At 44.0% G+C, this 27615-nt stretch overlaps 1 protein-coding gene across 1 annotated transcript; it reads right to left on the reverse strand.

Moving 5' to 3' along the window:
* Positions 1 to 1004: 1004 nt before the first annotated feature.
* On the reverse strand, positions 1005 to 26850 carry LOC147621463 (dehydrogenase/reductase SDR family member FEY-like). The gene is made up of 8 exons (XM_086824204.1): positions 26528 to 26850; positions 25662 to 25782; positions 6328 to 6445; positions 6085 to 6221; positions 2033 to 2134; positions 1796 to 1888; positions 1642 to 1714; positions 1005 to 1529 (listed from the first exon to the last, which is right to left on the reverse strand). Exons 1-8 carry the CDS (start codon positions 26698 to 26700, stop codon positions 1249 to 1251), a joined length of 1098 nt encoding a protein of 365 aa, XP_086680330.1. The 5' UTR covers positions 26701 to 26850; the 3' UTR covers positions 1005 to 1248.
* Positions 26851 to 27615: the final 765 nt, after the last annotated feature.

Here is a 27615-nt window from a genome sequence, read left to right on the forward strand (position 1 = left end):
TTAAACACACACACACACACACACAGTTTTCTATGTGTTGATTGACATATGAGAGAATTTTAGTAGGGTTTTCTATTTAACAAAACATAGTGCAAGAGACGTAGATTCATGAGCCTAGAAGTGCTACCGATAATTGATTTGTGCCTTCTTCATCCATGCACTGTATAATTTAGATGAAAGTCACAAAAGACTTCTGAAATAATAGAGTGACTATGAAAGGGGGCCATAAGTTCCAATCAAGTGGCCCTTCTAACTAGCTTTGTCCTAGTGCTACATTATTTTGTTTATAAAAGTGTGATAACTTGCAATAAGCAACTCGTTAAACAGGATATTGCAACTCTTTAAACAGGATGGTTGACCATATACAGTATCATTAACTGCTCATAGAGAAAAACTATCAATGTAATCAAAAGGTAGGAAATTGTAATAGACATGTTAATAGATAGAGAGTGAGCATGAAGGCATATCTCATTATGAATGCCAGGAGGTCTCAACTCAACTGCATCTCCTCCTCCAAAATTGCAGGGTTGATTCTGTGTTTTTCCGAGCTCAACAAAGGGACACATCAAGAATGCTTTCAACTCAAGAGACCGAAGTTCTTGTTGCTATCCTTACTACATCATTATAATGCAAGGACTCCAAGTACGGTGCTTGCATACAGAACATATACTTCTAGCTTGACCCAGACTCCGTCACAGGTGGCTTATAAAAGACAGCCTTTCTTTTCATGATTTTTCCCTGCCATCTTAAGCTGCTAGGGCGGCTAGAAAAGCATCACCAAGAAAAACAAAGCCACATACATTTGAAGAATTATTGAAGCAGAGTGATAATGAACCTGACAGGCAGGACCACCACTTTACTCTGTAGTCTTGTGGTGTTCTTTCTGCCATTAATGGCTGACTCTCCGTCAACAACCCTCAAGAAATGCCATCTCCCCAGACAAAACAAAAACATGCACATGCAGATAATGAATTGTTGGACAAATAACATCTAGACAAAAGATGTCAATGAGAACACTCTTGTTTCTTCCAAAATTTGAAGGCAATTGCCTTTCCACTCTTTAAGATAAATATACCAATGCTTAGCAGTTAATAGCCAAAAGCCCACATGCCATATGACAGGAAGTTGTTACATCCAATAGACACATTCAAAACTACAAAGAGCCACCTTTTGAAACACATAAATATAGCGGCATCCCACGACTTTTTCACTGCCCATCTGTAATGACGTACCTGGCATTTTCCTGCTCTACTTACCATTTGTTGATGGAAGAAGCTCTTCCTTTATATAGGGCATGACGTCTTCACCTCCAAGTAGCTTCTCTACAAGCTCGTTCGAAAGTCCAATAACCTCCCTAGTCTTCTCCCACACATTGAAGGCCACACCCACATTCTGAGCTTGCCTAGTGGTTACATTTGGCTTGCAATCGGATGAGTAATAAGAACACACTGGCCATCCTTCAGCTCTTAAGTTGTCTGCATATTCTAGCACCTGAGGATCCGTAGCACAATAGAGTACACTCCTTGCCCCTAAGTCAATTTGTAAAATCAGGAAGAGAAGAGCTTGTCAATCGTGTGTGTGCTTGTGCCTGTGCCTATGCCTGATTTGTGAAAAAAATGTAATTAAAATTAGAAATCCTACCTTCAAGAGAGCTCAGAGAGAAGAATCCTATGAGACGATATGTTGCTTGCACAAGTTTGGGTAGCGTCCTTGTCTGCAACCAGGCCATAACATGTTTGAAAGCAGGGTCCTCACACACTACTTTCGATACTACAGGAGAAAGTGATTGTCATACCACATTTGTTTTCACGATCCCCGGGTTGACACAAATTATATGAATGCCAGACTCATTGGGCAGCTTATTCTCAAGGACACTGCTAAAATAAATCTGGTACACATGTTTCAAGTCCCCCCCCCCCCCCAAAAAAAAAAAAACAACAAAAAAAAAGGCACGAAGCAATCTTAGTTCCCAGACATGCCTGCAGTTCCCAGTCACAGTTCCATTCAAAGTCAAATGCATAAGTGTTCAAACCTGGGCGAGCTTGCTTCCAGAGTATGCGGCAACACTACTGTACTTTCTTCTCCCAGTTGTAATATTTAAATCATTTGGATCTACGACTCCAAAACATTGCATCTAGACACGAAAACACATGACAATATAAACACATGATGCTAGAATACGTATTGACTTTTTCAGTAAAAGAGGTGAAACACAATTCAGGCAGCAAGGACGTAAAGAGAGAAAGAAAGAAAGAAATGTTTAGGAGCATCTGTAGAGAGTCCAAAATGCCTATGAGACCAAGGTTGCCATTCAATTCACCACGTGATATGCACTTTTCTTGATGTGGAAAGAATGCCCACATCCATTGCAAATGGCAAGATAGAGCCTAGAATGTGAAAGAGATTGGTAAGATTAAAGTTTGAACTTCACCCTTAAAAAAGTGAAGTTCTTGGCACCATCATCAGCTGAAGTGAGCATAATAAGCACCACCACTGCAGCCATTGAAGAGGAGCTTGCTGTTGCAAGTGTGTCGATTGTTGAAGCCTGCTCAGTATGGGGCACTCCAGCAAGCTCAAACTGAGACCTGTTCAAACAGGTTAGAACGGGGGTGAGAGAGCAGCTGAGGGCGACTGCTGAAGCCCAATGCTGAACCCACTGGAGCAGGCTGGAACGAGTGATCAAGCAAATAGACTGTTGGGCCGAGCTGCTGAATAGACTGCTGGGACAGGCTGGAAGGGGCGGGCGCATAGGGCTCAGCCACTAAGCACCCAAAGTTTGGGCAAAGCTTCAGTGAGTGGCACAGAGTTCAACATGCCATTGGGGCCACTACAGACTCATCCTTGATGGCACACAGACCGTTTCGGGGCAAAATCGATTTTATCTGAGCGAATCTAAGCAGCAGGGTGGTGGTAGCTGCTCGAGAGTTTGGTTTCGAATTCTACAGGCGTACACAATCAAGTGTACTGGTGAGCAGTCAAATGCCCAATATAGAAAAAGATCCTGCCTGTGGCACGTACCCTCTAGCTCACCTCCGCCATCTGTCCAGCTGCGCACTCACCTGTGCACAATCTGCCCCACCATCACCATTCACCACACCTGCATCTATGTGGTGACCAGGCTGCTGAGAGCTTTTTGGATTCACTCAGAGCTGATGGGTGTCGTGTGCTGCGCCTGTGTGTGAGAGCTGCTGCTGTAACCTGCAAATGAAAGGCCTGAAGTGCACCCTTCAGATTTTCCAGAGCTTTCTCAGTGGTCTTGAATAAAACTTCTTTCCCCTCCTGCGTCTCCCGCTTCTTTGTCTATGTCAACATATGGAAAAAAAAATTACCATGTTCAAGTCGGCCGCCCGCCCTTATGGCTTCTGCCCAAGCCAATCATCTTTCACCCCCACCAGCCACGAATCACAATAACAATCCTTTTTTCCCAAGTAAGCGTAGGACCTTACAGGCACATTTTCATAAAGAAGTCAAGACCACACTCATTGGAAAGATTTTCGGGTCTCATCCCTGCAGCTATACCTTTCTTCAGCTACACTGTGTGTAATGCCAAGTTGCTCATGCTTGGAGTAACCCAGAGTGTTCCCACTCTTAGGCCTCACTAGGAGGCGTATGACATTACAATCCCCATTCAGAGGAGATTCTGGCAGAGACTCTAGCACTCGTACAGGAGGAGCCAGATTTCCTACTACTTCTGGCTGTTTCTACACAGTCGGTTGCCCACCAACCAATGGGCATATATTTTTGGCGTGGATCCCTCTCGTCCTAAATTCCCAGTTCCATCCGAGACACTGCATCATTGCTTATGGGAGTGCAAAAGAGCACAGAGGATTTGGGTATCTATAACCCAGCTCTTGGGCAGATTGAGGAGTGATCCTATCTATATTACTTGGGGAGATATTGCATAGTTGACTCAGTCTGGCCCACAGCTGCTTTTTGAGGAATAGTCACCAGAAACGAGAAACAGGAACGGAAACGTTTGAGGAATGGAAACGGGGAAACGAGTTTTTAGGGGTGGAAACGGCCGTTTCCTGTGACAACAGCACTCGGGAAATGAGAAACGCCTATGGCAACGGATGGGGTCCTGAAACAGAGAAACACGTTTCTAGGGGCTGAACGGCCATCTCCTGTGACTATGTTTTGAGGGTACTGATACAGATCCTGTTATTCTTGTCCGCAGGGGCATAGCTGAGAGAGGTTTGCTTCAGGATATCCCTCAGTTACGATACACACCCGTGGACCACCTCCGCTGAGTATTGACACCACTTGGGAGATTATTGCTAGTATCATGGCATGGCATATCTGGAAGACCAGATGCTCAGAGGCCTTCGGGGGTATTCATGTTTATGCCACCCAGTGTATCTGCAGTATATGGAGTGACATCGTTCATAGATCTTCTAGAGAAACGCAGCAGATTTATGAAATTAGAATTATGGTATTTTCTTCTCCTCCACTCCTACGGGGCTTTTATGGCAGCATAGTGCCCCCGATTGGTTGAGCTCTCCAGATCTTTTGGTTTGAGAACTCCCTTTGTATGAATTTATATTACTTAATAGAAGTCTCTTTTCTGAAAAAAAAAACTCTACAGACTGTATAAGGGATGGGTTTAACAAGCTGAGGAAGTAGAGGAGTAGCTTCAATGCGGTTGTCTCAACTTTACTCCCACACTTCAAGCTAACCCTCGTACTGGGCATTGGGGGTGCGCCAGTCATAAATTGAGTGGGATTGTGTGCCTATGCTGAGGTTGTACACTCACTCCATGTCAAAGCCATGAGTTTCGAAAGGTAGCTGAGAACCTCACCTTTAAGCAGACAAGATGATGAGCCCTCCATGTGTTCACAATGCCCCTCTGTCTCTTGAGGCCTCCTCCAGATGAATCCTCGATCTATGGGATTGTTGTGGAAGTCCAAGGTGTCCTAAGCCTAAGTCCAGTAGCTGAGAACCTTAGCCTTTGACGGAAAAGATAGTGAGCCCTCCATGTGAATGCCCCTCTGGACTCTCTCACTCCTGAGGTCTCGTCTAAATGAATCCTAAATCCCTGTGATGTTGTGGATATCCAACATGTCCCAACACAAGTCCATGGACGTCAAGATGCAACTCACCGTCTCTTTTGGGCTCCATGTGGTGCCCTATTAACTATCTCTAACTCTTGAGGTCTCCTCTTAAAAAATCCTAGATCTGTGGGGTGTTGTGGGTCTCCAACATATCCTGACACAAGTACATGGACATCAGGATGCAGCTCACTGTCTCTTTTAGGCTCCATGTGGTGCCCTTTTGAGTGCTCTCTGTATGATATCCTCTAGGTAGTAGATGTGGCTCAACAGATCTTGGGTCTGCAAGATGCAGCAAAATATTCAAATGTGTGGACCTCAATCCAAGCTCTAACTGGGCAGTCTTGTGGGCTGATTTCATACGTCTTCCACACTCTGCACTCAGTAATTCTTCAAAAGCTAGAGGTAAGGAGTGACTAAATGGTATCTTTTCACTTGCTCTTGCAAGGTTCCTCTCGATGCCTACAAATCTCATGCAACTAGAGAGAGACACACATCTCTGGTGCCCATTCTCAATGACTGCACATAGAGGGCTGAATTCCTCTCAGTAGCAACCTCTTTCAAGGACAACGGAATATAGTGTGTTCCCCTGTCTTCACCTCTTGTGTGTTAAAGGCCATGCATGAGCTCTTAACTAAAAACAAAGAAGTACTCATTGCCATATTGTGGGATGTATGATTACATCTATCACTTAGTCATTTTCCCTGCGTCTAAACTCTTGTAAGAATGAAACACGCTACAATGGATACAATCCTTAAAAGCAAACTTTGGCCAATTTGAATTGTTTGTTATAATCCAATCATGTCAAACTGCTGCAAAAAGATGGTGGTATCCACAGGTTGCAACTCAAAAAATTGTATGTCACAACCAATAACATACTTCCACATATAAAGGAAATAAAATAAATGGCAATTCCAAACATCTTGTTAGTGCCTCATTCACTTGCCACAAAACCAAATGCATCATCTAATCAAAACAACACCAGAGATTTTACCAACGAAAATCATAAGGAAAAGGAAAACCTTTTCTCGCTTACATCTGAGTTCACATTCACAACCCGTGAAGGAGCACCTCGAAACAACGATGGCAGAAGTAACATTGTTAGAAGAGCAGGTGCCAAATGATTAACTTGCATATGTTCCTCGTGTCCATCTTGTGAAAACTTCTGGGGAGCTGAAAAGACCCCACAAGCATACTGATGAAAAACCGTATTCACATCACAAAGCAGAGAACAATTCCACGGCATTGAAAAAAACCAAAAAAAAGCATTATCCATTACCCGACATGGAGAATATGCCAGCATTGTTTACTAGGACATGAAGGGGACCTTGCCGGGCCTCCCAAGCAGCTGCAAACGACCTTACTGATGACAATGAAAGGAGATTCAGCTCCATCACCTTAAGTGTATGCAAAAGAAAAATTTCCGACTTTACCATCAAAACGCCATTAAGTTTGTTTCAAAAAGAAAAAAGGAAAAAAATCCAAAAGCATCATCGTGCTCCTACATCAAAGGTCCAAGAAAACAAAATATATCCTTGATGCTAAGGGATGAATCAGTTAAATATACCAAGAATCTCTGAAGTATATAAAAACCAAAACATTGTCCATCTTAGAAACCATCTTACAAGAAGCATTGTAATTCATTTAAAAGCACAGGTATGCTTGGCTGGACTGCATCAGACAAGGTCCTTACTTTTATAGACTCAAATCATTCTTGTCAACTTCAGTCTCAGTGCTTGAGGGACTCCACTTAACATTTAGCTCTTTATCATAAGTCACACAATTGAGAATAGAGGCATGCCACACTCGAAAGAAAGCTTACTTGAATCCAAAACGAACACATAATTGTCACATGCGCTTTTAATTAGATGCATGTGTCATGCTAGGCTACTAGTTAGGCTCGGGGTTTAGCATAGGAATCAGCCCCCATTGTGGGGCCTAATCTTTTAAGGGACAAAAGAGGCTGTAATTGTGAGATAAGGCACCCACAACGCGCAACCATTAACTGCCTACCAAAGTGTGAATCCAAAAATGTATATTGAGGTAACGTGAATTGACTAAACTACTATCTTCTTCAGACACAATAGCTTTTGTATACTCCAGCAGTTGTGTTGATTTCCAAATACATTATCTTGTGCTTCTAATAACTCAAACGTCATATTTAATGACCACATCATTCAACACTGTGGTAAACTTGGAGACTATACTCAGCTGGACATCTACTGATAATATTGCCACCAGCTCTAAGCTTTGTGTTTGGTGATCCTTCAAATTGAAAAGCAGCACCTCCTCTTGTTCAATCACTCTTTCAAACTCATCTCTTACCTTGCCTAAAAAGTGGCTACAAGGGAAAAGCATGTCCATGTGCAAATCTACTTGGGCATGCACATGACAAGATTAGAACCGACAGCTCCCTTAGGCAACCACATGGTTGTCCTAATTTCATAGACTTGTCATGATTCGAGACAGCTCGAATGCAATCACCGCAAGCACCACACTCAACCACGAAAGCCCTTTGAAGGTCCACAATGATCAACACAAGGCTAGACATGAGTGTCTTCTTCAAATTATAAAAAGCCTTCTGCTAAAAGACAACCTTCTTCTTTGTCAAGTCACGCAATGAAGAAGCTAAAGGAGAAAAGTATCACATAAACTTTGTGAAGCATAGTCCTAAAACCATCACGAGGAATGAATCCTTTGAAGAAGTGGATGAATTTGTGACTGCCATGTATGCAACTTTGGCAGATCCCTCCTCTGAAACTTTGCCTTTATCTTTGGTGTTGTCCTTGTCAGATGCTTTAGAAGCATCCTGGGCTTTATACTTGGCTTTTGCTGCTCGAGAATCATCATGATGAGCAAAGCAACAAGCCTCAGTATGACTTGTCCTGCCACAATAATCACATTCATTGCTTTTGTCCTTGGATTCCTTAGAATCCTATTTACCCTTGCCTTTGCCTTTGTTTTTGTTGTTGTTGCTGCTGTTGTTATTGGAGTTCCCTTTTCCGCCTTTGCCTTTGCCCTTGTCAGAGGCAACAAAAGCAGACTCTGACATGCCTTTTCCACGAAGCATGCACTTGTCGTGGAGATACCTCATGACTTCCTCAAAAGAGAGGAGAGGATCACGAAAATAAATATTATCCCTGAAAGAATCAAAGGAAGCAGGCAACTTACCAAGAAGTTAATGGATGGGATTGTTGATGGTGCTCCTGTACTCCTCAAGTTGCCGCTTGATACCAGAAAACTCTCCAATCTTCTCAATCGGGTTATCTGACTCAGTGATGGCAAGCTTCTCCACATCTGACTCCAATTTGGCAATCTTCACTGTCGAAACTCTCCCATACCTCCTCTGGATCTCTGTCCACATTTGATGAGCATTACTCCGAGAGGAGACAAATTGTGCCTGTATGGATGGAGTCATGCAATGGATGATGATAAGACGAGCTCGAGCATCCAATATGCTTCTCAAAGAAGGGCCCACCAAGTGAGGTGTGGAGATAGCCATCCACACACTGGCTCCTTCCAGCAACAACTGAGTGTAGAAAGACCAAGTATGATAGTTGGTTGCGGAAAGCTTCATGGAGTCACTTGGAGAGGATTGTAGGATGGTATGTGGTAGGAGTGGAAGCAAGACCTGGATGAGAGAAACTCAGAGAGCAAAGATTGGGAATAGGAAACACCTGTGGAGGAAAGATTGGGAATAGGAAACACCTATGGATCCAGCCTGTGATGGTGTTGGAGTATCAACACGAGAAGGAGCAGCTGTAGAGAAATCTCATGAAGCCATGTCCTCTGACAAGAAACCTTCTCTGAAGAAATCTCGTGAAGCCATGTCCTCTAACAAGAAACCTTCTCTGAAGAAAGGGGCTGAAAAAAAATCATCAAGTCCTCCTCTTAGGTTGTGCACAGCAAGAAGAAAGGGAGGGAGGGTGGGAGACTGAAAGGAGAGGAAGAGGATCTCTCCAAGATGTAGTTCCCTATCCTCAGCACCTAGAAGAGGGCTTCAACAATCAGAAAAATCAGCAATCTTTGCTGAAAATTCAGAAATACAACAGTCCCAAGTGTCACATGAAGAAAACACAGCACTCTTGAGGAAGCCTCTGCTCCCGGAAGAAAACGCAGCACCTTCTACACTGAAATCTGCAGAAAACGCAGCAAACTGTCGAAGCCTCTGCTCCAAAACAAAAAACGCAGCTTTCTTCTGCTCACAGGTCAGCGTTTTTCTCTGATACCATGAAAGAAAGTGAAGCAAATATAAAACACATATGTAGGAAAAGACCTGTAAATGCTGGAAACTGATGTTTATTGCTGAAATCTGAGTAGGAAGGAAGCCTGTAGGTGCTCTACAATGGTGAGAAGCAGTAGCAGCTGCTAATGACCTCAACTGAATGCTGAAAAATGAGATAAATGGAGGGAAAGGGAGCCAGCCCTTACATACTACCTCAAGATGTTGGTCGGCCATCTATTGCAGGCCAACAACATGGCTGTAGCAAAAAATGCTACATAAAATGCCAAAAAATACCCCAAAAATGGTAGAAAAATATTGAATAATCTCTACTTAATGTAGGGCCTCATAAATGGCCAATACAAGCATGAAAAAGGTGATGTAGCCCTCTGGAGATGTTATAATCTAACAGAGGCAGCATGATAAAGACTCACTAGAAGCCCAGATTTGGAGCATGGTATGGCGTTTTGGCAAGGAGAGTTGACCAGTAGAGAACGTGGGGGCTGTCGGCCAGTATACAGAAGAAGAGGAATCCCGTTGGCTGCAGCGTATGTTTATTTTATGTCCAAGAGCTGGCCGACCAACAGTCGGCCAGTTCACATGGTCACTTTCAGGCCTATAAATAGGCATAATTGCTCATTGTTTTATTCATTCAACTCCTCGTCTAGACATAGACTAGGGTTAGGGTTTGTTTACCTTTTCCAGAAGGCAGCCCATGGCTGCAAGGGATTATGTACCTTTTTGTACCATATGAAATACTGAATTTCCAGCTCTCTCTCTCTCTCTCTCTCTCTCTCCCTTCTGTCTGCATTTTTGCATCAGCATGTCCTAGATGGTGTTTAGGGCTGACAGAAGACTCTCAGAGCTTCCGCATGTAACATGCCACAAGGATTTAGGCTAAAAAAATCCTTTTCCAAGTGATTGCTTTTTCCACATAATCTGCAATCTTTACCTTTGGCTTGTATGTATGAGTCCTTGGAATTTACATCAAAACCTTGTTCTATGACAGGTTTTGTTGACCTTTGCTAAATTCAGTGTGGAAAGTGAAAAAACCAAATTAGGGTTTTCGTTTATGGGTTTCAGCCAATTTTGCATGTAGCAAGAGGGTAGGCAGTGCAAAAGACTTAGCCTAGGTCTAACCTAGGTAAGAAAAGGCTTCTTTTGGACACTCTCTCACTTCGATCCACGATGAAAAAGCCTTGAAAACATGAAAGAAAGGCATCGGCAAGGAAGAAAGGCTTTATTGGAGAAGATTCGACATGAAGAAGAAGCATGGCTCGTTTGCAAGGCTTCAAGAAGGACAACTTCAAGTAGAAGCATCGCAAGCAAAGCTTCAAAAAGAATTTTATAAGCTCTTAGAAGCGATGGAAATGTTCATGGGAACCTCAGCTAGGGCCAAGGTAGAATCACCTAGGGTTGTGAAAGCAATCCAAGACTGAGAGCGTTGACCCAAGGAAGGGAGAGCTTCCAAGGCACGAGCTGTGACCATTTGTCCACCCAAGTGGTCTTCCCCTATTTCATGCCAAAGTATAGGAGGCCACGGAATTTCGTGTCGCCCATACTTAGGCCAGGACTTCATCACCTACAAGAGGCCAGGCCACGTGTCACCCGTAGTGTGGCAAAGACATGGAACCATTGTCAGGACTCAGGGAACCAGTTTAGGCTTTCCACTGAGCTAGTTCCATGCTTGGGAAGACCTCCCATTGATCTAGTTCCATGCTCAGGGAGACCTACTATCTACAGATTCCAAGAACGGGAGATGTATCCATTGCATAATGCATGTGGTAAGATCACTCGTGAAGAGCAAGAACAATACAAAAAGGAGGGGCGATGTTTCTTTTGTCATACAAAAGGACACACTTCTAAAGTTTGCCCTAAGAAGATCCCTCCTCAGACTACCACCCGGGCCTCAACAGCTGCCATGGTGAGCCAGCCTCCCACACCGACCCCCAAGGTTGTCACTAGTCCTCCAACTCCCACATCTTCGGTTATTAGCGCCATTGTCAGTCAAGAGCTTGGAGATGCAACCATGACCCGGGGTATGAGCGTAACAAATTGCTCAAGACTTTTGGCTACATAGGTGGCCAAAGAGTCAATGTCTTGTTTGACAGCGGCACTACTGAGGACGTGGTCAAGGAACAGGTCATCGATGAGCCCGTTTTTCATTGACCTTGGTAGATAAGAAGGTGGAGGGATTTAGCACAAGCATAACAACAAGCATCCAGTTTGCAGCTTGCCAGACTAAATTAGTCATCCAAGGCACAGAATTTGAGCGGACTTTCATGGTTGCCCCTCTTGTAGGTGCAAACATAATCTTATGGATCCATTGGGTTCATAAGTTCACCCCAGATATTGATGGGGACCAACACACGTTCCGGATTATCCGAAATGTGTCAAAGGCTCCTGTGATCATTAAGTGTAAATCTAACTTTCCGGTCATTGGACATCTCCAGGCTAAACGAGAGATTCAAACCGGCGCACGGTGTGCAATGATCTCTACATTCAGACCACCAATACAGTGACAAGTGCTTCGGAGAAGTACAAGGCCCTACATGACCAGTTCTAGAAGACCTTTCTTCAGGACAACATGCCTCCCAAACTTTCCCCATCCAAACCGGAGGACCATAAAATTGAGCTCCTCCCAAGTTTTGCAGTAAGTTTCCATACCACCTGAGCAAGGCCATGGAGACGGACTTGGGACCGTCAACTACGATCCAGCGTGTCTCCACTCGCAGCCCCGATCCTCTCGGCTTTGCGTAGATTATCGAGTGCTCAACAAGCTGACGATGAAGAGCAAGTTCCATGTGCCTCGCATTGATTATATCTTAGAGAGGCTGAATGGAGCAAAGGTGTTTTCAAAAACTGACCTCAAAACTGGCTACCATTAGGTGACAATTGTGGACGGGAACATCCCCAAAACCGCATTTTGAATTGAGCGGGCCCACTATGAGTTCGTGGTCATGTCTTTTAATTAACCAACGTCCCAGCTACGTTTAACTACACGATGATGGGACCTGATAGGAAAGTGTGTCTTTATCTTTTTGGACAACATACTCATTTTCTCAGTTACAGAAGAGTAACACGAGATTGATGTCACAAAAGTGATGAAATTTTTGGAAAGCAACGAGCTTTATGTCAATGAAAAGAAATTGGAATTTTATTTATACGAGGTTCACTACCTCATATATATATATATATATATATATATATATATATATATATATATATATATATATATATATATATATATATATATATATATATATATATATATAATCAGTGCTGCCAAAGGCATCCAATTAGACCCTACAAAGGTGGCAACAATCCTTAATTGGGAGATTTCGAAAATAGTATATGACGTTAGGTAGTTGGTGGGTATTTGCCAGCCATATTCCATCCACATCGACATGTTTCCCACATCTCGACAGCTTTGACTTAACTGATCAAGACTCGGAGCCAAAAGATTAAGATGACCCCTCTTTACAAGCTTTCAAGGACCTCAAGGTTGCATTTTCTTAGGGTCCTTGTTTAGCATTAGCCTCCTGGGATTACCCATTTCAAGTGATCATCGATGTGAGTAACATCGCTACCGAAGCGGTCTTGCAACAGAATGGGCATCCAATAGCTTACATGTCCCATAAGCTGATCCCTGCAGAGAAGAACTACTCGGTTTATGACCGAGAACTCCTTGCGGTGATATAGGCCCTGAAACAATGGAAACATTTTCTTTAAGGGCGCGACTTTGAGGTTCGCACAGATCACCAGGCTTTGTGTTGGCTTATGTCACGACCCTGTGTTTTTCTTTGGACAGTATGCAGGTGTGCACGGGGACATAGTGGACAATGTGAATGGCATCAGATTGGAGTCAAAAAGTAAATCCATGTGTGACCAACCCCAAGTGTGAAGGGGGCCAAGTGAGTAAAGTCTTTTCTCATAACCCATGGGGACAAAGGGTTAGAGGGGACAAATGTTTAAAAGCCTTTTAAAATAAAAGAACCCCTTTTAGGGGATAATCGTGGCCTTTATGCTATTATGGGGGCATATACTTCTTTTAGAGGAGATGATGGTTGAGTATGGTTCATAGTCACGCGCACCTTGAACTATAACTGCAACTATGGATGACTCTATGGAGGGCATAAGTCTTGCGAGCAGTCCTAGAGTTGGTTTGGTTCATGTATGGATTGAACTCTATTTGTGCATGTATGCATACACTTTTTGTGGTATTATTGTATTCTGGTGCCATTGGATATTGGTACCATTGAGAATACATTGGGTAATACTCTGGATTGTGTCGTGTGCTGCATGTATATTGGTATGATACATCAAGTGCTTTATTATGTTCATGGATGCACCACTGGTGTGACTCTTGCGGGATGGCCATGAGACATATGTGGGAAGTACTTAGTGGATGCAGTGATTGGATGCATTGAGTGCTTTCATATGCTCATGTTGTACCATCAGTCGTGGGTCCTGCGGGATGCCCATGGGCGTAAGGCTTGCGAGCAGCCCTTAGACTGTTACTTTAGAGTAGGTAGAGCATTTTGAGGAGCATAATGTTTGCGAATGCATATATGTATCATGCATATGTGTGTCATATGTAGAATGATGCATGGTTTTGTTTTTGGCTAACACAGTAACGTGTTTCCACTTGATTTTAGACTTTTGCTGCAGGTTCTGAAGGAACAAGCAAGAGTGGTTTCTTGAGCAAGAGTTGTTTGTCACTTTGATGTGACAGTGTGGCCTATTGTGCTGTATGAATCACCCAAATGCACTTGAGGGACATTGCCTTTGTCATATGGGGAGTCTTTGCTCATAAGATGCCTTACTGTGCCATTGAGTGCAATCGAGGACGCTTGCTATTTTTCAAGAGGGGGGTATGTCACGACCCTGTGTTTTTCTTTGGACAGTATGCAGGTGTGCACGGGGACATGGTGGACAATGTGAATGGCATCAGATTGGAGTCAAAAAGTAAATCCATGTGTGACCAACCCCAAGTGTGAAGGGGGCCAAGTAAGTAAAGTCTTTTCTCATAACCCATGGGGACAAAGGGTTAGAGGGGACAAAGGTTTAAAAGCCTTTAAAAATAAAAGAACCCCTTTTAGGGGATAATCGTGGCCTTTATGCTATTATGGGGGCATATACTTCTTTTAGAGGGAGTCGAGCTGCAGCTTCAGTCGCATGTGCTTTTTGAGAAGGCAGTAGGGCAGGGGCTGAACAACACGTGGGGATTTTTCTCTTGTGATGGTCGGTTGCAGCTACACGTAGAGGAGCTTTCACCCATGAGAAGGCTGGTGGGCAGGGGCTGAACAGTGCGTGGGTCTCTCCTCTCTCTCTTTGGTGAAAAGCTGCGCAGGTCTGCAGGAGGACAGGAGGCGGGCTGGATTGGCAACAACATGTGCTCTCTCTCTGTCTGGCGACTATTGGGCTGCAGGACAGGAGGTGGGCTGGACTGCAGGTGCACAGGGCTGCAGCAGAGGAGAGTGTATGTTTTCTCTCTCTCTCTGGAAAAAGGCTGCGTTGCAGTTCAAACAGGCCCGAGTGAATTTTTCTCTCTCTCGGGCGACTGTCAGCCTGGATTGCACGTGGCTGGACTGCACGTGGGCTGAACAGAGGAGTAGGGTTGAATAGCAGGCTGTCGGGCAGTTTTGCAGGGGTACATAGGGACTGAACAGCAGGTTCTTTACCTATTTGCAACTGGCCGGCTCCAGCTGCATGTGTGCGCTTTTTCTCAGGGGAAGGCTGGTGGGCTGAAGTGGCAGCATGCGCTATCTTAATCTCTCTTGGAAGGAGGCGCACAGCTGGGAATGTTTTGAGACTGTTTATGAGCTGTTTTGCTAGGCTGCAAGTACACTTTGTACTTGGGTTTCTGACTGCAAGTACAGGTCACTTGAATGTGTTTCTTGGCATGGGAGTGAAGCAAGCTTGCATGGTTGCATGCTCATGGAGCAGATTGTTTTCTTCCTGCTAGAAAGGAACAAAGGGACCTACAGTTATGGGCATCTCTATGTTTCCAGATGTTTCATGGGGAAATAGGTAACTAGATGTACGCCGTTGTTAGCACTGTTGTTGAATGGTGCCATGAATGGTTCTGTATGGAAACAGGACAGAAGTTTCAAAGGGAAACAGGCCTAAGGGTTTCATGTGGAAACAGGTCGTAGGTTTCTCAAGGAAACATGTTTTTTAGGAGATAGATCACATGCAGGCAGAAGGTACAGGAATGGACACATGTTTGGTACAGCCTTGCTACTGATTGGGCAGGGGACAAGGAATCCATGACAGAGATGGATATGTTGGGTGTTGGACTCACACACTCACACACACAAACCTGCACATTAGGGTTAGGTGCAGGGTAGAGAAGCTCACACACAGAAATGAGAGAGAGAAAGGGAGAGCCAAAAGTGTGGTATCCACAAAATGCAAGTCAACCCTTGCATGTGTGCCACATCCATATAACATAGAAGTAGTACCCTTGGAAGGTAGACAGGTGTGTCGACTGTATGGTATGTTGTGCTGTGATACGAGTTCTCTTTTGAGAGACAGTTTGGGAGTCTGTGTTGTGATGTAGAAGCACTGGATGTGTCAGGGTGTGATGCTGTTCATAGGGTGAGAGGCTATGGATGGTTGTGGCAGTCCTGATCATGGGAGAAGACTTCTGTATGCAGGACTCAATGTGTGAGAGCCTTTTGAGGTTAACAATGGCTGGACTTGTTTGTGGATGCCGAGTGGATATGAAACCATGATGCAGGATCTTTGCAAGCTTCAAGAGTTCTACTGTGACGACTGAGTTCCAAGCCTTATTGTAATCAAAGCTCTTATAATCAATTAAAGAAATACCGCAAGGGGCGCCACTGCGTTTTGGGGCCAATCGGTGTCCGTGTGCGGTTTGCAGGAGCACTCTAGCTCCACTTGTTTGTTTTCCTTTTCTAGGTCTTCAATGGTGTTGAAGTGTTTTATGTGCGAGTGTTTGTTTCACCGCCCATCAGATTTCTGAAGGCCGGTTCCAACTTAAGACGATGGCAAGCGCAAATTGGAGTGACCATCAACACCACTGGAACTAGATTTTCTAACAATTTGGTAGAATGATCGAGTATCTTCCAGGCAAGGCCAACTCAGTGGCCAACGCCTTGAGCAGGAAAGGAACCATGTCCCACATCCAATCCACACGGACGGAAGTTGTTGATACAAACTAGATGAAATGAAGCACAAGTACACGGATTCCATGGAATTTGGTACACGGTGAAAACAAGCATTGGACACCAAAGGACCATGCCATTTCTTGATATGCGATGGTTGGCTTTTCTACAAAGGTCATGTTTGTATGTTGAAACAATTCTAGGCAATTGTTCTCCATGATGCCCATGATGCCGTTATTGGTGGTCATAGGGGGCATGAACTTGACTTTAGAGAAGTTAGAGAGGTAGTTTTATTGGCCAAGAATGAGGCGCAACGTGTTCACTCATATGCAACAATGTTTGGAGTGTCAAAAAGTGAAAGCTCCTTGTGGGAAGAAGATAGGATTGTTACAGCCTTTACCTATTCACGAAGGACTCTTTCAAGATATCTCGATGGATTTTGTGACGAACTTGCCTCCCAATCCAGATAAGCGTAATACGCAGTGTTTGACGATTATTGATCGTTTTAGCAAATTTGTTATGCTTATTCCTTGTAGGGCTAACGTGTTGCATGTACGGAAGCCTTTGCTATACTAATCTACAACCCTAAGCTTGATTAAGAACAAGATACTGATTTAAACATAATTAAGACAAAAGAGACAAAAGAAGAGAGAGATTGGTGTCAAGGTTTTCTTGTATTTAATATGGTACAAAGAAGTTGCATAAATGCTTGTACATGCTTTAGGCCTTGGTCAGCCCATTGGGGTGACCCCTAGTCCCTTCTACATGACTTCTACTAATGCTAGATGTAGCTCGCGACGACAGTGCCCAGGGGACTAGGGCCTTTGACACACTTGTTGATACCATCAATGCATATTAAAACATTTAAACATGGCCACAACCCTAACACATATCCATCATCACTTTGCATAGAACATAAAGCTGGACAAAACATCCACAAATGCTGAAAATGGAGCTTGCACGTGTGACACCGCATAGAGGCTGGTACAACAAGTACAGAAGCTGGTACAGCCGATACAATGAGTGGTACAGCAAGTACAGAAGCTGGTACCGCCGGTACAAGGGCTAGTACAACAAGTACAATGGCTAGAAATCATAATAAATGATTAAATACCCTTGTCTTCAGTATTTCTTCGCGATGGAAGCCTCCAAAACAGTCCCCAACAGCCGGTATTCTTCATGGGCAGCCTTCAAGAGAGAGAAAGAGAGTAGCCATCATTAGGGCAGCCTGTAACAGTGGTAGAGGCTAGTGTGCAGCAAGAGAGCCTCTCTTAATGAAGAGAGAGGGCTCCAGTTTATAGATTTGGACCTCCCATGAGCTAAAATGGCAAGAGAAGGCTACAATGACAAGTGGAGAGCCACACAATAGCTGAAGTGACAAGTGTGAGGCCACTTGTCTCACTTTGATCCACTTTCTAACAAGTGTTAGGCCACTTGTCTCACTTTGGTCCACTTTCTTGCCACATGTCCCAATCTACGAGATGGGTCTTTCCATAAACTTTATCTCTAAAAATATCCCAACTGGTAGACATTCTGTCATAGACACTTTGCCAACTCTTGGTATCTGCTCAATTCCAAATGTAATGACGCGAACAGAATTTCCATCGGAGTCGGGCCAAAAATAGCAACTCTCCTAAATTTTAGAAGTGTGGTCCTTTGTATTCTAGGATAATCTCCCATTCCCAAAGCTTGTACTTTTCAAATATTTAGACATCCTGGAGTCCACCAGACCCCTTACATACTGGGAAATATCCAGGCTAGTGACACTAGACTTAATGAATGCTAAATAAACTTGATGACGACTGAATTATGCTTTTTTGCTTATATATATGTGAGGGATGAAGTCGGCCAACTACCAGTGCCCACTGCCTGTCAACCTGTTGTGGACATGAAGCAAGGATTAAATCTCATTTAATTATGTGCTTAGCCTTAAATATTGTCCACCATGTTGCCATGTCTATTATGGCTGCTACTGCCTCTTGTCTAGATGATAGAATGTGCAACAGAAGAAGGGAAAGTGAAAACACAGGAGAGAGAGTGAGAGAGAGAGATGGAGAGAAAACACAGGTGAGAACCTTCTCTCAATATCATCACCAAAAGAAATACATGTCCCGAGCAAGAGGGGAGAACCTCGTAAGTGAGGGACTGCAACTAGACAAGCTAGGCAAGCAATGCAAGTAGTAAAATATGAGGGAGGCATGCCGGCTATATATACCTCTACATGAAGGCAGCCGACTAGTGATAAATACCTCCATGACTGAGGAAAATCCCAAGACCATAAAATGGGAAATAAATATGGGTAAAATATGAGTGAGGGGTGACCAACCCCTCTGACTAACATGGTCAGCCCTAGAGGCTAAAATAGGACACCAAATAGGAAGCCAGCAAGTAGGGGATGATGTCTAACACCCCTCTCAGCACCGAATGCTGAGCAAAATCCAAGAAGCCAAAGATGCCGTCCTCGATCAAAGTTGAAAGACTGCAGAAACACGTACCAAGAAAGCTCCACAAGCAATCTCCTCAGCAACTCAGCTACAAAAGCAACTAAACAAGCTGCCAGGTACACTGCTCCTCTGGAAGAAAACAACCATATAGGCTGCGGCGTGCTGCTCCAAATAATGGTTCCAAACCCAAGTGTAAGAACACTCCCCGAAGTCGAATGTCGTGTATCCAACCTGGAGAAGGTATGAAAAACCTCATAACAAACCAAGATCAAATCCTGTATATAATCAATCCTGGGAGAAGCAAATTGCTCCTCACTGAAACCCTCAAAGGAAAGAGTCAATTTGCTCCAACTCTGTACCAAGAGTAGCCAAACGTTGTACAAAAGCATCCTCTGAAAAGGTTGGCATCGCAAGATGTAGAAAAGATAGGGTCCATCTGCTCAAACTCTAGAACATGAGTTGCCAATGCTGTACATAAGTACACGCCACTGAGGTGGGCATCGCAAGATGAAAGGACTCCACATCCCCCTCTGAAAAATGATATCGTCGGACTGGTACAAGCCCAACCTGATTCTGATCCAAATCCAAAAAACTCTGGAAGTACCACTGTGCCACAGACACGATTACCAACCACAGATCCAAAGCATCCCACCGTGTCCAAAAAACCATCCTCCAAAACAAGCCATCAGAACTCACAGGGGGAGGGACATCCTCAAAAGCATCACAAAGAGAGGCAGAGGTAGACTCCTCACAATGAGGAAGGGAAGCAGGAATATAAACTGCAGTGGCAATAAAGTCCTCAAAAGCATCACGAATAGCAGAAGACTGTTCCAGAAGTAGAACCAGATCACAAGAATCAGCAACAGATAAAAGATCCATGTGAAAGGATCACACCGCAAAAGGGCAAAACACCCTCCTTGTTCTGCAAATACTGTAAAGAACACAAGCTCGGACAAAATAAACTCTGCTCAGGATCTCTGAAAAGATCACTGCTCTCTGAAAAGATCACTGCTCTCCTCCATAAACTCCTGTCAAAGAAGAATGTCTCCACAGATACAACAGAGCTCCCGAAACTGATCCTCAAGTGAAGTAGATAGAGAAGGACCCCCTCTGTAGAAAACTCTTGTGGGAAGCAAAACGCAGCCAAAACACTGCTATCCAGCAAAAATAGCACTCCACCGCCAACAGAAGGCAAGGAACATGTAGAAACCGGGAAACTGTGTAGGCCAAGAACAAAACACAAGTATAGATGCTTCAAAATCAGCAAAACGCTGACTGAAATCAGAAATTCAAAATCCTCCTCAAGTACCAAACTGCCTCCAAAGCCACAATCCAATCAAGCTGCAAGTGATCTGTGTCCACTGGAGAAGAAAACGCAGCCAAAAAAGGGCTACAAACCTGAAAATTCAGGCCAACCAGTGTCCACACCTCCTATGAGGAAAAACGCTGAAGAGAAGGTACCTTCAGGTCCAACAGATGAAGCCCAGTTGAAGGTAGAGCTACCAGCAAGATCGGTTCAAAAAAAACGCAGCAACCATGGCTGCAAATCTGAAAACGCAGAGGTATAAGGGGCTGAATATGGAAACGCTGAAGAAATAGGTACACCCAAGCCTCAGATCAGCAAATCAGCATCAGAAACCTGTAGAAGAAAAAAACAGCAAACATGCTCCTACTGAAGAAATAGGTACACCCAAGCCTCGGATCAGCAAATCAGCATCAGAAACCAGTAGAAGAAAAAAACAGCAAACATGCTCCTGTTGGCCTTTACAAAACAGGCGACCAGCACTAAAGGGGGGGGGGGCGGGGGGGTATGAATGCTGAGAACTGCTGTAGACAGCCACCTGAAGAAAAACGCAGCAAACCTATGTGCTGTTGCCCTTGCTGAAAACGTAAAAACGCAGGTCTATCCAGGGGCGAAAAAAACGCAGATATGAAGAGGTAGAGGAGGGAGCATCCAACGCTGAAAATCACCGGCGCTCTGATACCATGATAGAATGTGCAGCGGAAGAAGGGAAAGTGGAAACACAGGAGAGAGAGTGAGAGAGGGAGATGGAGAGGAAACACAGGTGAGAACCTGCTCTCAATATCATCACCAAAAGGAATACATGTCCCGAGCAAGAGGGGAGAACCTCATAAGTGAGGGACTGCAGCTAGACAAGCTAGGCAAACAGTAAAATATGAGGGAGGCAAGCCGGCTATATATACCTCTACATGAAGACAGCCGACTAGTGATAAATACCTCCACGACTGAGGAAAATCCCAAGACCATAAAATGGGGAATAAATACGGGTAAAATATGAGTGAGGGGTGACCAGCCCCTCTAACTAACATGGTCAGCCCTAGAGGCTAAAATAGGACACCAAATAGGAAGCCAGCAAGTAGGGGATGACTCTGCTGGCGCTATTGGTTGTCAACAGGTCATCTAGTCCCATGACGGTGATGGTGATGGTGATGATCCTGCTGATGAAGCTAAGGCTTTTGCTGAGGATGATGATGCTTCTGATGCTACTGAGGATGATGGTACTTATGCTACCACTACTGACCTTAATGCTGAATTAATTGATGATTAATCAAGGATTAAAGATGTTCATGCAGAGAATTAGCCATGACACATGCGTGCACATGACATTCCCTTCTACTGAACTTGATGACGAGGTGGACACTCTATCATCCTTCCTCCCTGGACTGCTACTGACTTCAAATTTGCCCTACTACTTTAACTGACTTTACTTTGTCTGATATTTTTGTTTGATCACCTTCACTCCTAATCTCCACTTCCAAGTCTTGCTGAAGAATTGAGCATCTATTCCACTGCTGTCCCCATGCCTGCTTTTCCCTTACCCTTAACATAAAGGTGGGTCACCTACCGTAACTAATCATGCATGTTGCTAGGCCTTTAGAACTGATCTGAGAGCTTAATGATGTGCTGGTTCTGAGTACATACCCTCAGGGAATGCTTCCTCTGGCTTCGCCTATTGCAGACCACGCCATTTGCTACCTTGTTGCATCCTTTCTATTATAACTATGCACCTTTCTTGGGACTAGGAAAACCTTACCAACTTCTTTCATTGGATATGAGTTGTTGTTTGCACATGTGATTGTGTCTCCTTAAGAGAGGGAAATAAATCACAGCCAGTCGACCAGCCCTACCAGGCCTGGGCAGCCAGTCAGCTAGCCCATAAAGGGCCAACACAGTAGGCGGCCAGCACCCATGCAGCCATACAGTAGGCGCCGGGCGGCCAGGCCATGTGCAACGGCAAGAGCAAGGCGGCCAGCATAATAGGAAAAGGGTACATATTTTATGCTGTCCAAAACAGGTCATGGGAATTATTCCTTCAGACCGATCCCTTCTAGAACCCACCGACCAGTGACATAGATTAGTATAAAAGCATGGCTTACCAAAGGCTTTATTCATCTCATAATTCACAAAGTGCTGAAGTGTTCCAAGGGCCAGAACAGCCAAAGGGAGCATAACGCAAAGGTGAACTTGAAGTCAAGAGCCAGGTCATCTTCAGGCTGAAGGTTTACAGCCAGGGGAAGATCTCCAGAAGTCAGTCTTTTTCTTATCACACAATAAAGCAAATACACCATCCTTGGTGGGGGCCTGCAAAGGGTATTTAGGACCCAATCGGGTTACCGTGTCTTTATTGTGGTTTCTCCTCTCTCTCTCTCTCTCTCTCTCTCTCTCTCTCTCTCTCTCTCGCACTCTACTTCCGCTACATTGTGCAATCGTCAGGAACCAAGGTGCTGAATATTCATTATCTAAAATATAATCCTGTTTGTAAGCTTCTACATGTTACATCCAACTCCATGGCTTTTTGCTGATTATCGGCCTCCGGATCTCGATGTAGCAGGGATACCTAGGCAGAAAGCTAGAGGATGGCAAGAAGTAACTTCTAAATGTCCTGCTGCTACTGTATCTGCTACTACATTTGCAGTTGTTGCTGCTGCATCTACTGCTGTATAAAGGGAAAAACAGAAGTCATGGAAGCCTCGGGTCCAGATGAAGAGACAATGGGAGAAGGACGACGGTCCGTGGGAGAAGATGAATCAAGGGGAGTAGTGAGCTGCTCCCGTGGTGAGGCTGAGTCTTCCAGGTTACTCATGGTGGGGGAGTGCTCCTGTTCAAGACCAGGCGCTAAACCATCCACCAAGGGTGTGGAAGGCTTTTTCAGGGGCTTTCCTCGTAGGCTAGTAAACCAACCACCTATAAGAGATGGGTACCGGACCCCGGTACTTGGATGTGCCCTCGGAGCCTGAAAACCAATCACACAAGGAAGATAACTTTTGGCACACTCTTTGACCAGAGTCAAAGCTCTGATACCAGTGTGATGCCACTTATGTGGACGTATTCTTTCAATGGAAAAGAAAAGAGATTGTTTAAAGTGCTTGCTGAAATTTGCAAAAATGATAAAGGAGAGATAGAGAGATGGAGGTAGCACACAGCACACCCGATTGGGTCCCAACCACCCTCTTAAGGGCCCTCACCTGTATGCCAGGTGTATTTGCTTATGTATTGCATGATGTAAATAAAGTACGAGATTGACTTACTGGCTGTCCACTAAACAGAGATACCTTGGGGACTGTTTTGGGCTAAACAGACACCTTGCTTATGTATTACAAGATGTAAATGAAGTAGAAGATTGACTTATTGGCTGTCCACTAAACAATGAACAGAGACACCTTGAGGACTTTTTTGGGCTAAATGGAACCTCTGTTTTGGGGCTCATTCGGAGCACCTTAGGGGTATCATGCGGTGTTTTCTTGCTGCTGTAGGCCGCTTATGTGCTGTGTGTTTTGCTCCAGAGATGGCCTTCTTGATGAGCTGCGTTTTAGGGCTACAGGCTGGCTGGACAGCCTTCTATGTTCTCCTTCAGATGATGAAGATATCTCTATGTTCCCCTTATGCAAGCTATTCAAGGGCCAATCACCTCTTCATGCGAGGGCTGACCCTTGAGCCCACAAGTTGCAAGATAATTTATGCCCTTGGCTGGCTGCTCTTATATAGAGCATCAAGAGTTCGGGTTGGCCCTAAGATTGCTCTCAAAAGATGTGTCCTTAAAGTCTCTTTACATAGGCGCCCTCCATCAGCCCACACCAAGGGTGTCCATGGGCTAGCCCATGGCCCCCCAACACACACTTGGGCTCCCGCTCACCTAACCAAATAGTCTAATAAGTACCCGGTTGGCGAGTACAACATTATACAACTTGCAAAGAGGGTTACACAGACTCGTGCCACAAGCATGACGGACACTGACCCTAGACCTAGACAGCGCCTGGCAACTTGTCCCTTGCACTAGGGCTCACAACATGCACTTGGCCCATCAGAAAAGCCCTGTCCTAGAAGCTGCAGAATGGTACACATGACAAAATCCCTACAAGCCCTGTTGGTATTATGGTCGTCAAAGCAGCCACAAGTTGTAATGCCTTTTGGGCGAGAAGATGTAATGCCTTTTGGGCGAGAAGACCAAGCCGCCTCTAGGCAGGTACCAAATTGTGACCACATAAGGATCTACAAGGAGGAGGAAGAAGGGGGGAGGGGGGGGGGTGTGCGGATAGAGAATCAAGTCATTCCTCTTTCTCTCTTCCTCATCTCTCTATTCTCAATTTTGTGCTTTATAGTAGCTGACCCATTAGGGAACCTTGGTAAGTATGTCCATAGTGTCTCATGAGCCAAAAATTTAGACACTCATTTTTTCCAGCAATTGCCCATTCCCTCTCAGCCACGGGACAGCATTGCAATGCACTTTGTCATAAATTAACTGACTACTCCTTAAAGCAGACTATCACAGATCAATTCAATAAGCACAAAAAACCACAAGGACTCAATGTTTCTTTGAATTTCAAAGAAGCCTACAGCTCCCATACTTGTGCTTCATGATTCCTAATCAGCCCACGGCTCTTGAAGGCCCTGACTCCAATGCATACTCATCAAGGAGACCACTTCTGGCCACTTACAAAGTTGCTACTATCTATTCAGTCCAACATGCCTTTATGAATAGCTCGGTAGCTTCAGAGAAAAAGTAGCATTATTGCAATCTTGGATAGTCATCACAAGTCCCTTCTTTGGATGCCCCTTTGTTACAACCTATGCCTCTGAATCTTCAAGTAAACCAAGTCACCTCCTGTGCAGCTTGCATCCATTATGCAGCTAGACCTATTAAGATGCCATGTGCCACTTGCGAACACACATGCCCACACAAGAATTCCCAAAACTTAATCCATCCATCCCAAACAATGCATTGGCTACGGTTCGTCTCCAAAGATTCGTCAGGAAGGTCCACCCTTGGTATTGAACCTTGCTTCAAGCTCCTCATTTGTGCTAAAGTGGCATGTGGAAAGAGATGATTGCAGATTCAGGTCCAGTTGAAACCTATTAGATTCTGGACTGCGTGAAAACCCCCTCTACCCCACTAGCATCTACCAACTCCATTTTGACTTGATAATAGCTTCGCAATCCCACATTGCTCTTCCTAGCTCATGCATAAGCTCGCGATGGCGAGTCCCCTCAAAACCCCTTAAGAATACAAGTCAGCTCAAGGCATAGGCCAAGTAATGGAAAAAAGAATCCCATTAGTTTTCTAAGGGTTAAAGTTTGCCAGTGCAAATAAAAAATTTATTTTTAGATGTGCAATTTCGGCTATAAAACAATGCTTTGCTAGAGGCCAAGTTCCATCAATCTATAAACAGGTAGATATTGAATCTTTAAGAAAAAGACAACTTTAACAGACGTTTAGATCAACGATGTGTGATCACTTATGTCGTACAAGTTATCAACACCTTACAAAACAAACCTAAAAAACATAACACTGACCTCCACATCAAGTGGACCAGAAAAATGGTGACGCTCCTTTTGCCATTCATGTACCAGCGCTTGTGCCACCGTAGTATTGCGGCATGCTAGCACAACATGAGCACCAGCTTCAGCCAGTTGTCTAACACAAGCAAACAAGAACCCATGAGAAACACTCAAGCAGACAAATCTAGCTATAGTTTTCTAGCCAAAAAAAACCTTGTCATCTTCTTTGATGCCCAAAAAATAATATGCACATATAGCAGTGATGTATTCAGATTCTTTCTTACTTGGCAGTTTCAAGGCCAACCTAAACTTACAATGAAATAATGAGAATTTTTTTATAATGATGAATGTACCTGATTTTGAATAAATTTAAAAATCTTCAAGACAACTATGTATTTTTTATTAGGAAAAAAATTATGATGTTTTTCAAAACAACATTAATATGCAAGAAAAATGATACGGTAAACCTTGTCTAATTTACAACTCTGCTTGACAAGTCTTTTCAGAAAAATAAAGAATCTCTGCTTGATACATCAGTGGTTTATAGTTGTTATTTTTAGCCATTAAATTTCCAGAAAAAAGACAGCAGATTTGATTTTCGATTCAACGGTACACTTGTTTTTCACAAAAACGATAGAAATATTTTAAGAAACAGTAAATTTTAACGAAATGCAGGGAAATCAAAAACAATAAAGCAGGGAAATTAAAACAACCACAGCTGGATAAATAAAGAATCTCTCTTGTTTTTAGTAGATTTACATGGTAGATTTTTAAAACAGACGATTAAAATGCAAGGAGACTAATCTGTTTCAATACCACAACTGAGTATTCGAAGAATCTAGCGACCTCTGTAAGTTTTTATTTGATGGGCTCATACTAACTTTGCAGTTTCAAGGCCGATTCCGCTGGTGGCACCGGTGATGATGCAGGTGAAGTCGGTGAGCACAGGCAAGGGCAGGCGCTGGGGCAGGTGGCACGTGTAGATGCGCTGCAGGAGGGTCTCTGAGGTAACGTGGAAGCAGGCAGAGGCCCAGTCCAGCCAGCCCAAAGCCATGGCTCTTCTCCAAGAACCAAAAAAGTGCCCACTAAACCTCACATTTGCCCAAAATATAAGAAATGCAGCAGCAATCAGCTTGCCCACATGATGAGATCCTTTGACGAATTAAATGATCAACCTGCCCACATGTGTGAGTTGGGTGCTTTAAGCAACCATTCCTGTCCAAATAAATGCAAGAGATGCTGCTGGTCATGATAAATGCCCACACACATAAAATACATGTGGGAGCCCACCTCTGCATAGTGAGAAGGATAACTCTCCTTCTTCTTTGGGTCGCATGTGTGTACTCTTTTCACATGAGAGACCAAACGTGTGTCCAAGAGTCATCTTTAATACATTAAGCTTCACACGAGTTAAATGGGTAGGGTCTCCTATGCATGTTGATGTGGCCACTACAAGGTTTTACACATACAATCTCATGTTGTCCTATGTTATGGGTGATTGGTGATTGTTTAAGAGCACGAGAGAGTTTTTGTGGTGTCAAAATATGTGACAAATGAACACAAATCCATTCACACACTCTTTCTACAATCACTTAAGCAAATGTTTAAGAGCCTTTCCCCACGACACAATTTACCACGCATGAGAAATTGTAGGGTGTTCTAATGATTGAAAGAGTTTGCATCCCATGGGCCAAGATTTGGGTGTTCTAATGATTGAAAGAGTTTGCATCCCACGGGCCAAGATTTGGGAGAGTTTGCATCCCATGGGCCAAGCCTTTCCCCACACGACACAATTTACCACGCATGAGAAATTATAGGGTGTTCTAATGATTGAAAGAGTTTGCATCCCACGGGCCAAGATTTGATCAGGTTTGTTCATTACTTAGACGGTGAACTTTCGAGAGTGTTTTTTAACTTTGCCGATTTTGGCACGTAAGGCCAATATTTGGGAAAAGCATTTATGACAAAA

The sequence above is a fragment of the Cibotium barometz genome, chromosome 30, assembly GCF_041138505.1.
Source record: "Cibotium barometz isolate CiBa-2024 chromosome 30, ASM4113850v1, whole genome shotgun sequence".
NCBI classification, from domain to species: domain Eukaryota; kingdom Viridiplantae; phylum Streptophyta; class Polypodiopsida; order Cyatheales; family Cibotiaceae; genus Cibotium; species Cibotium barometz.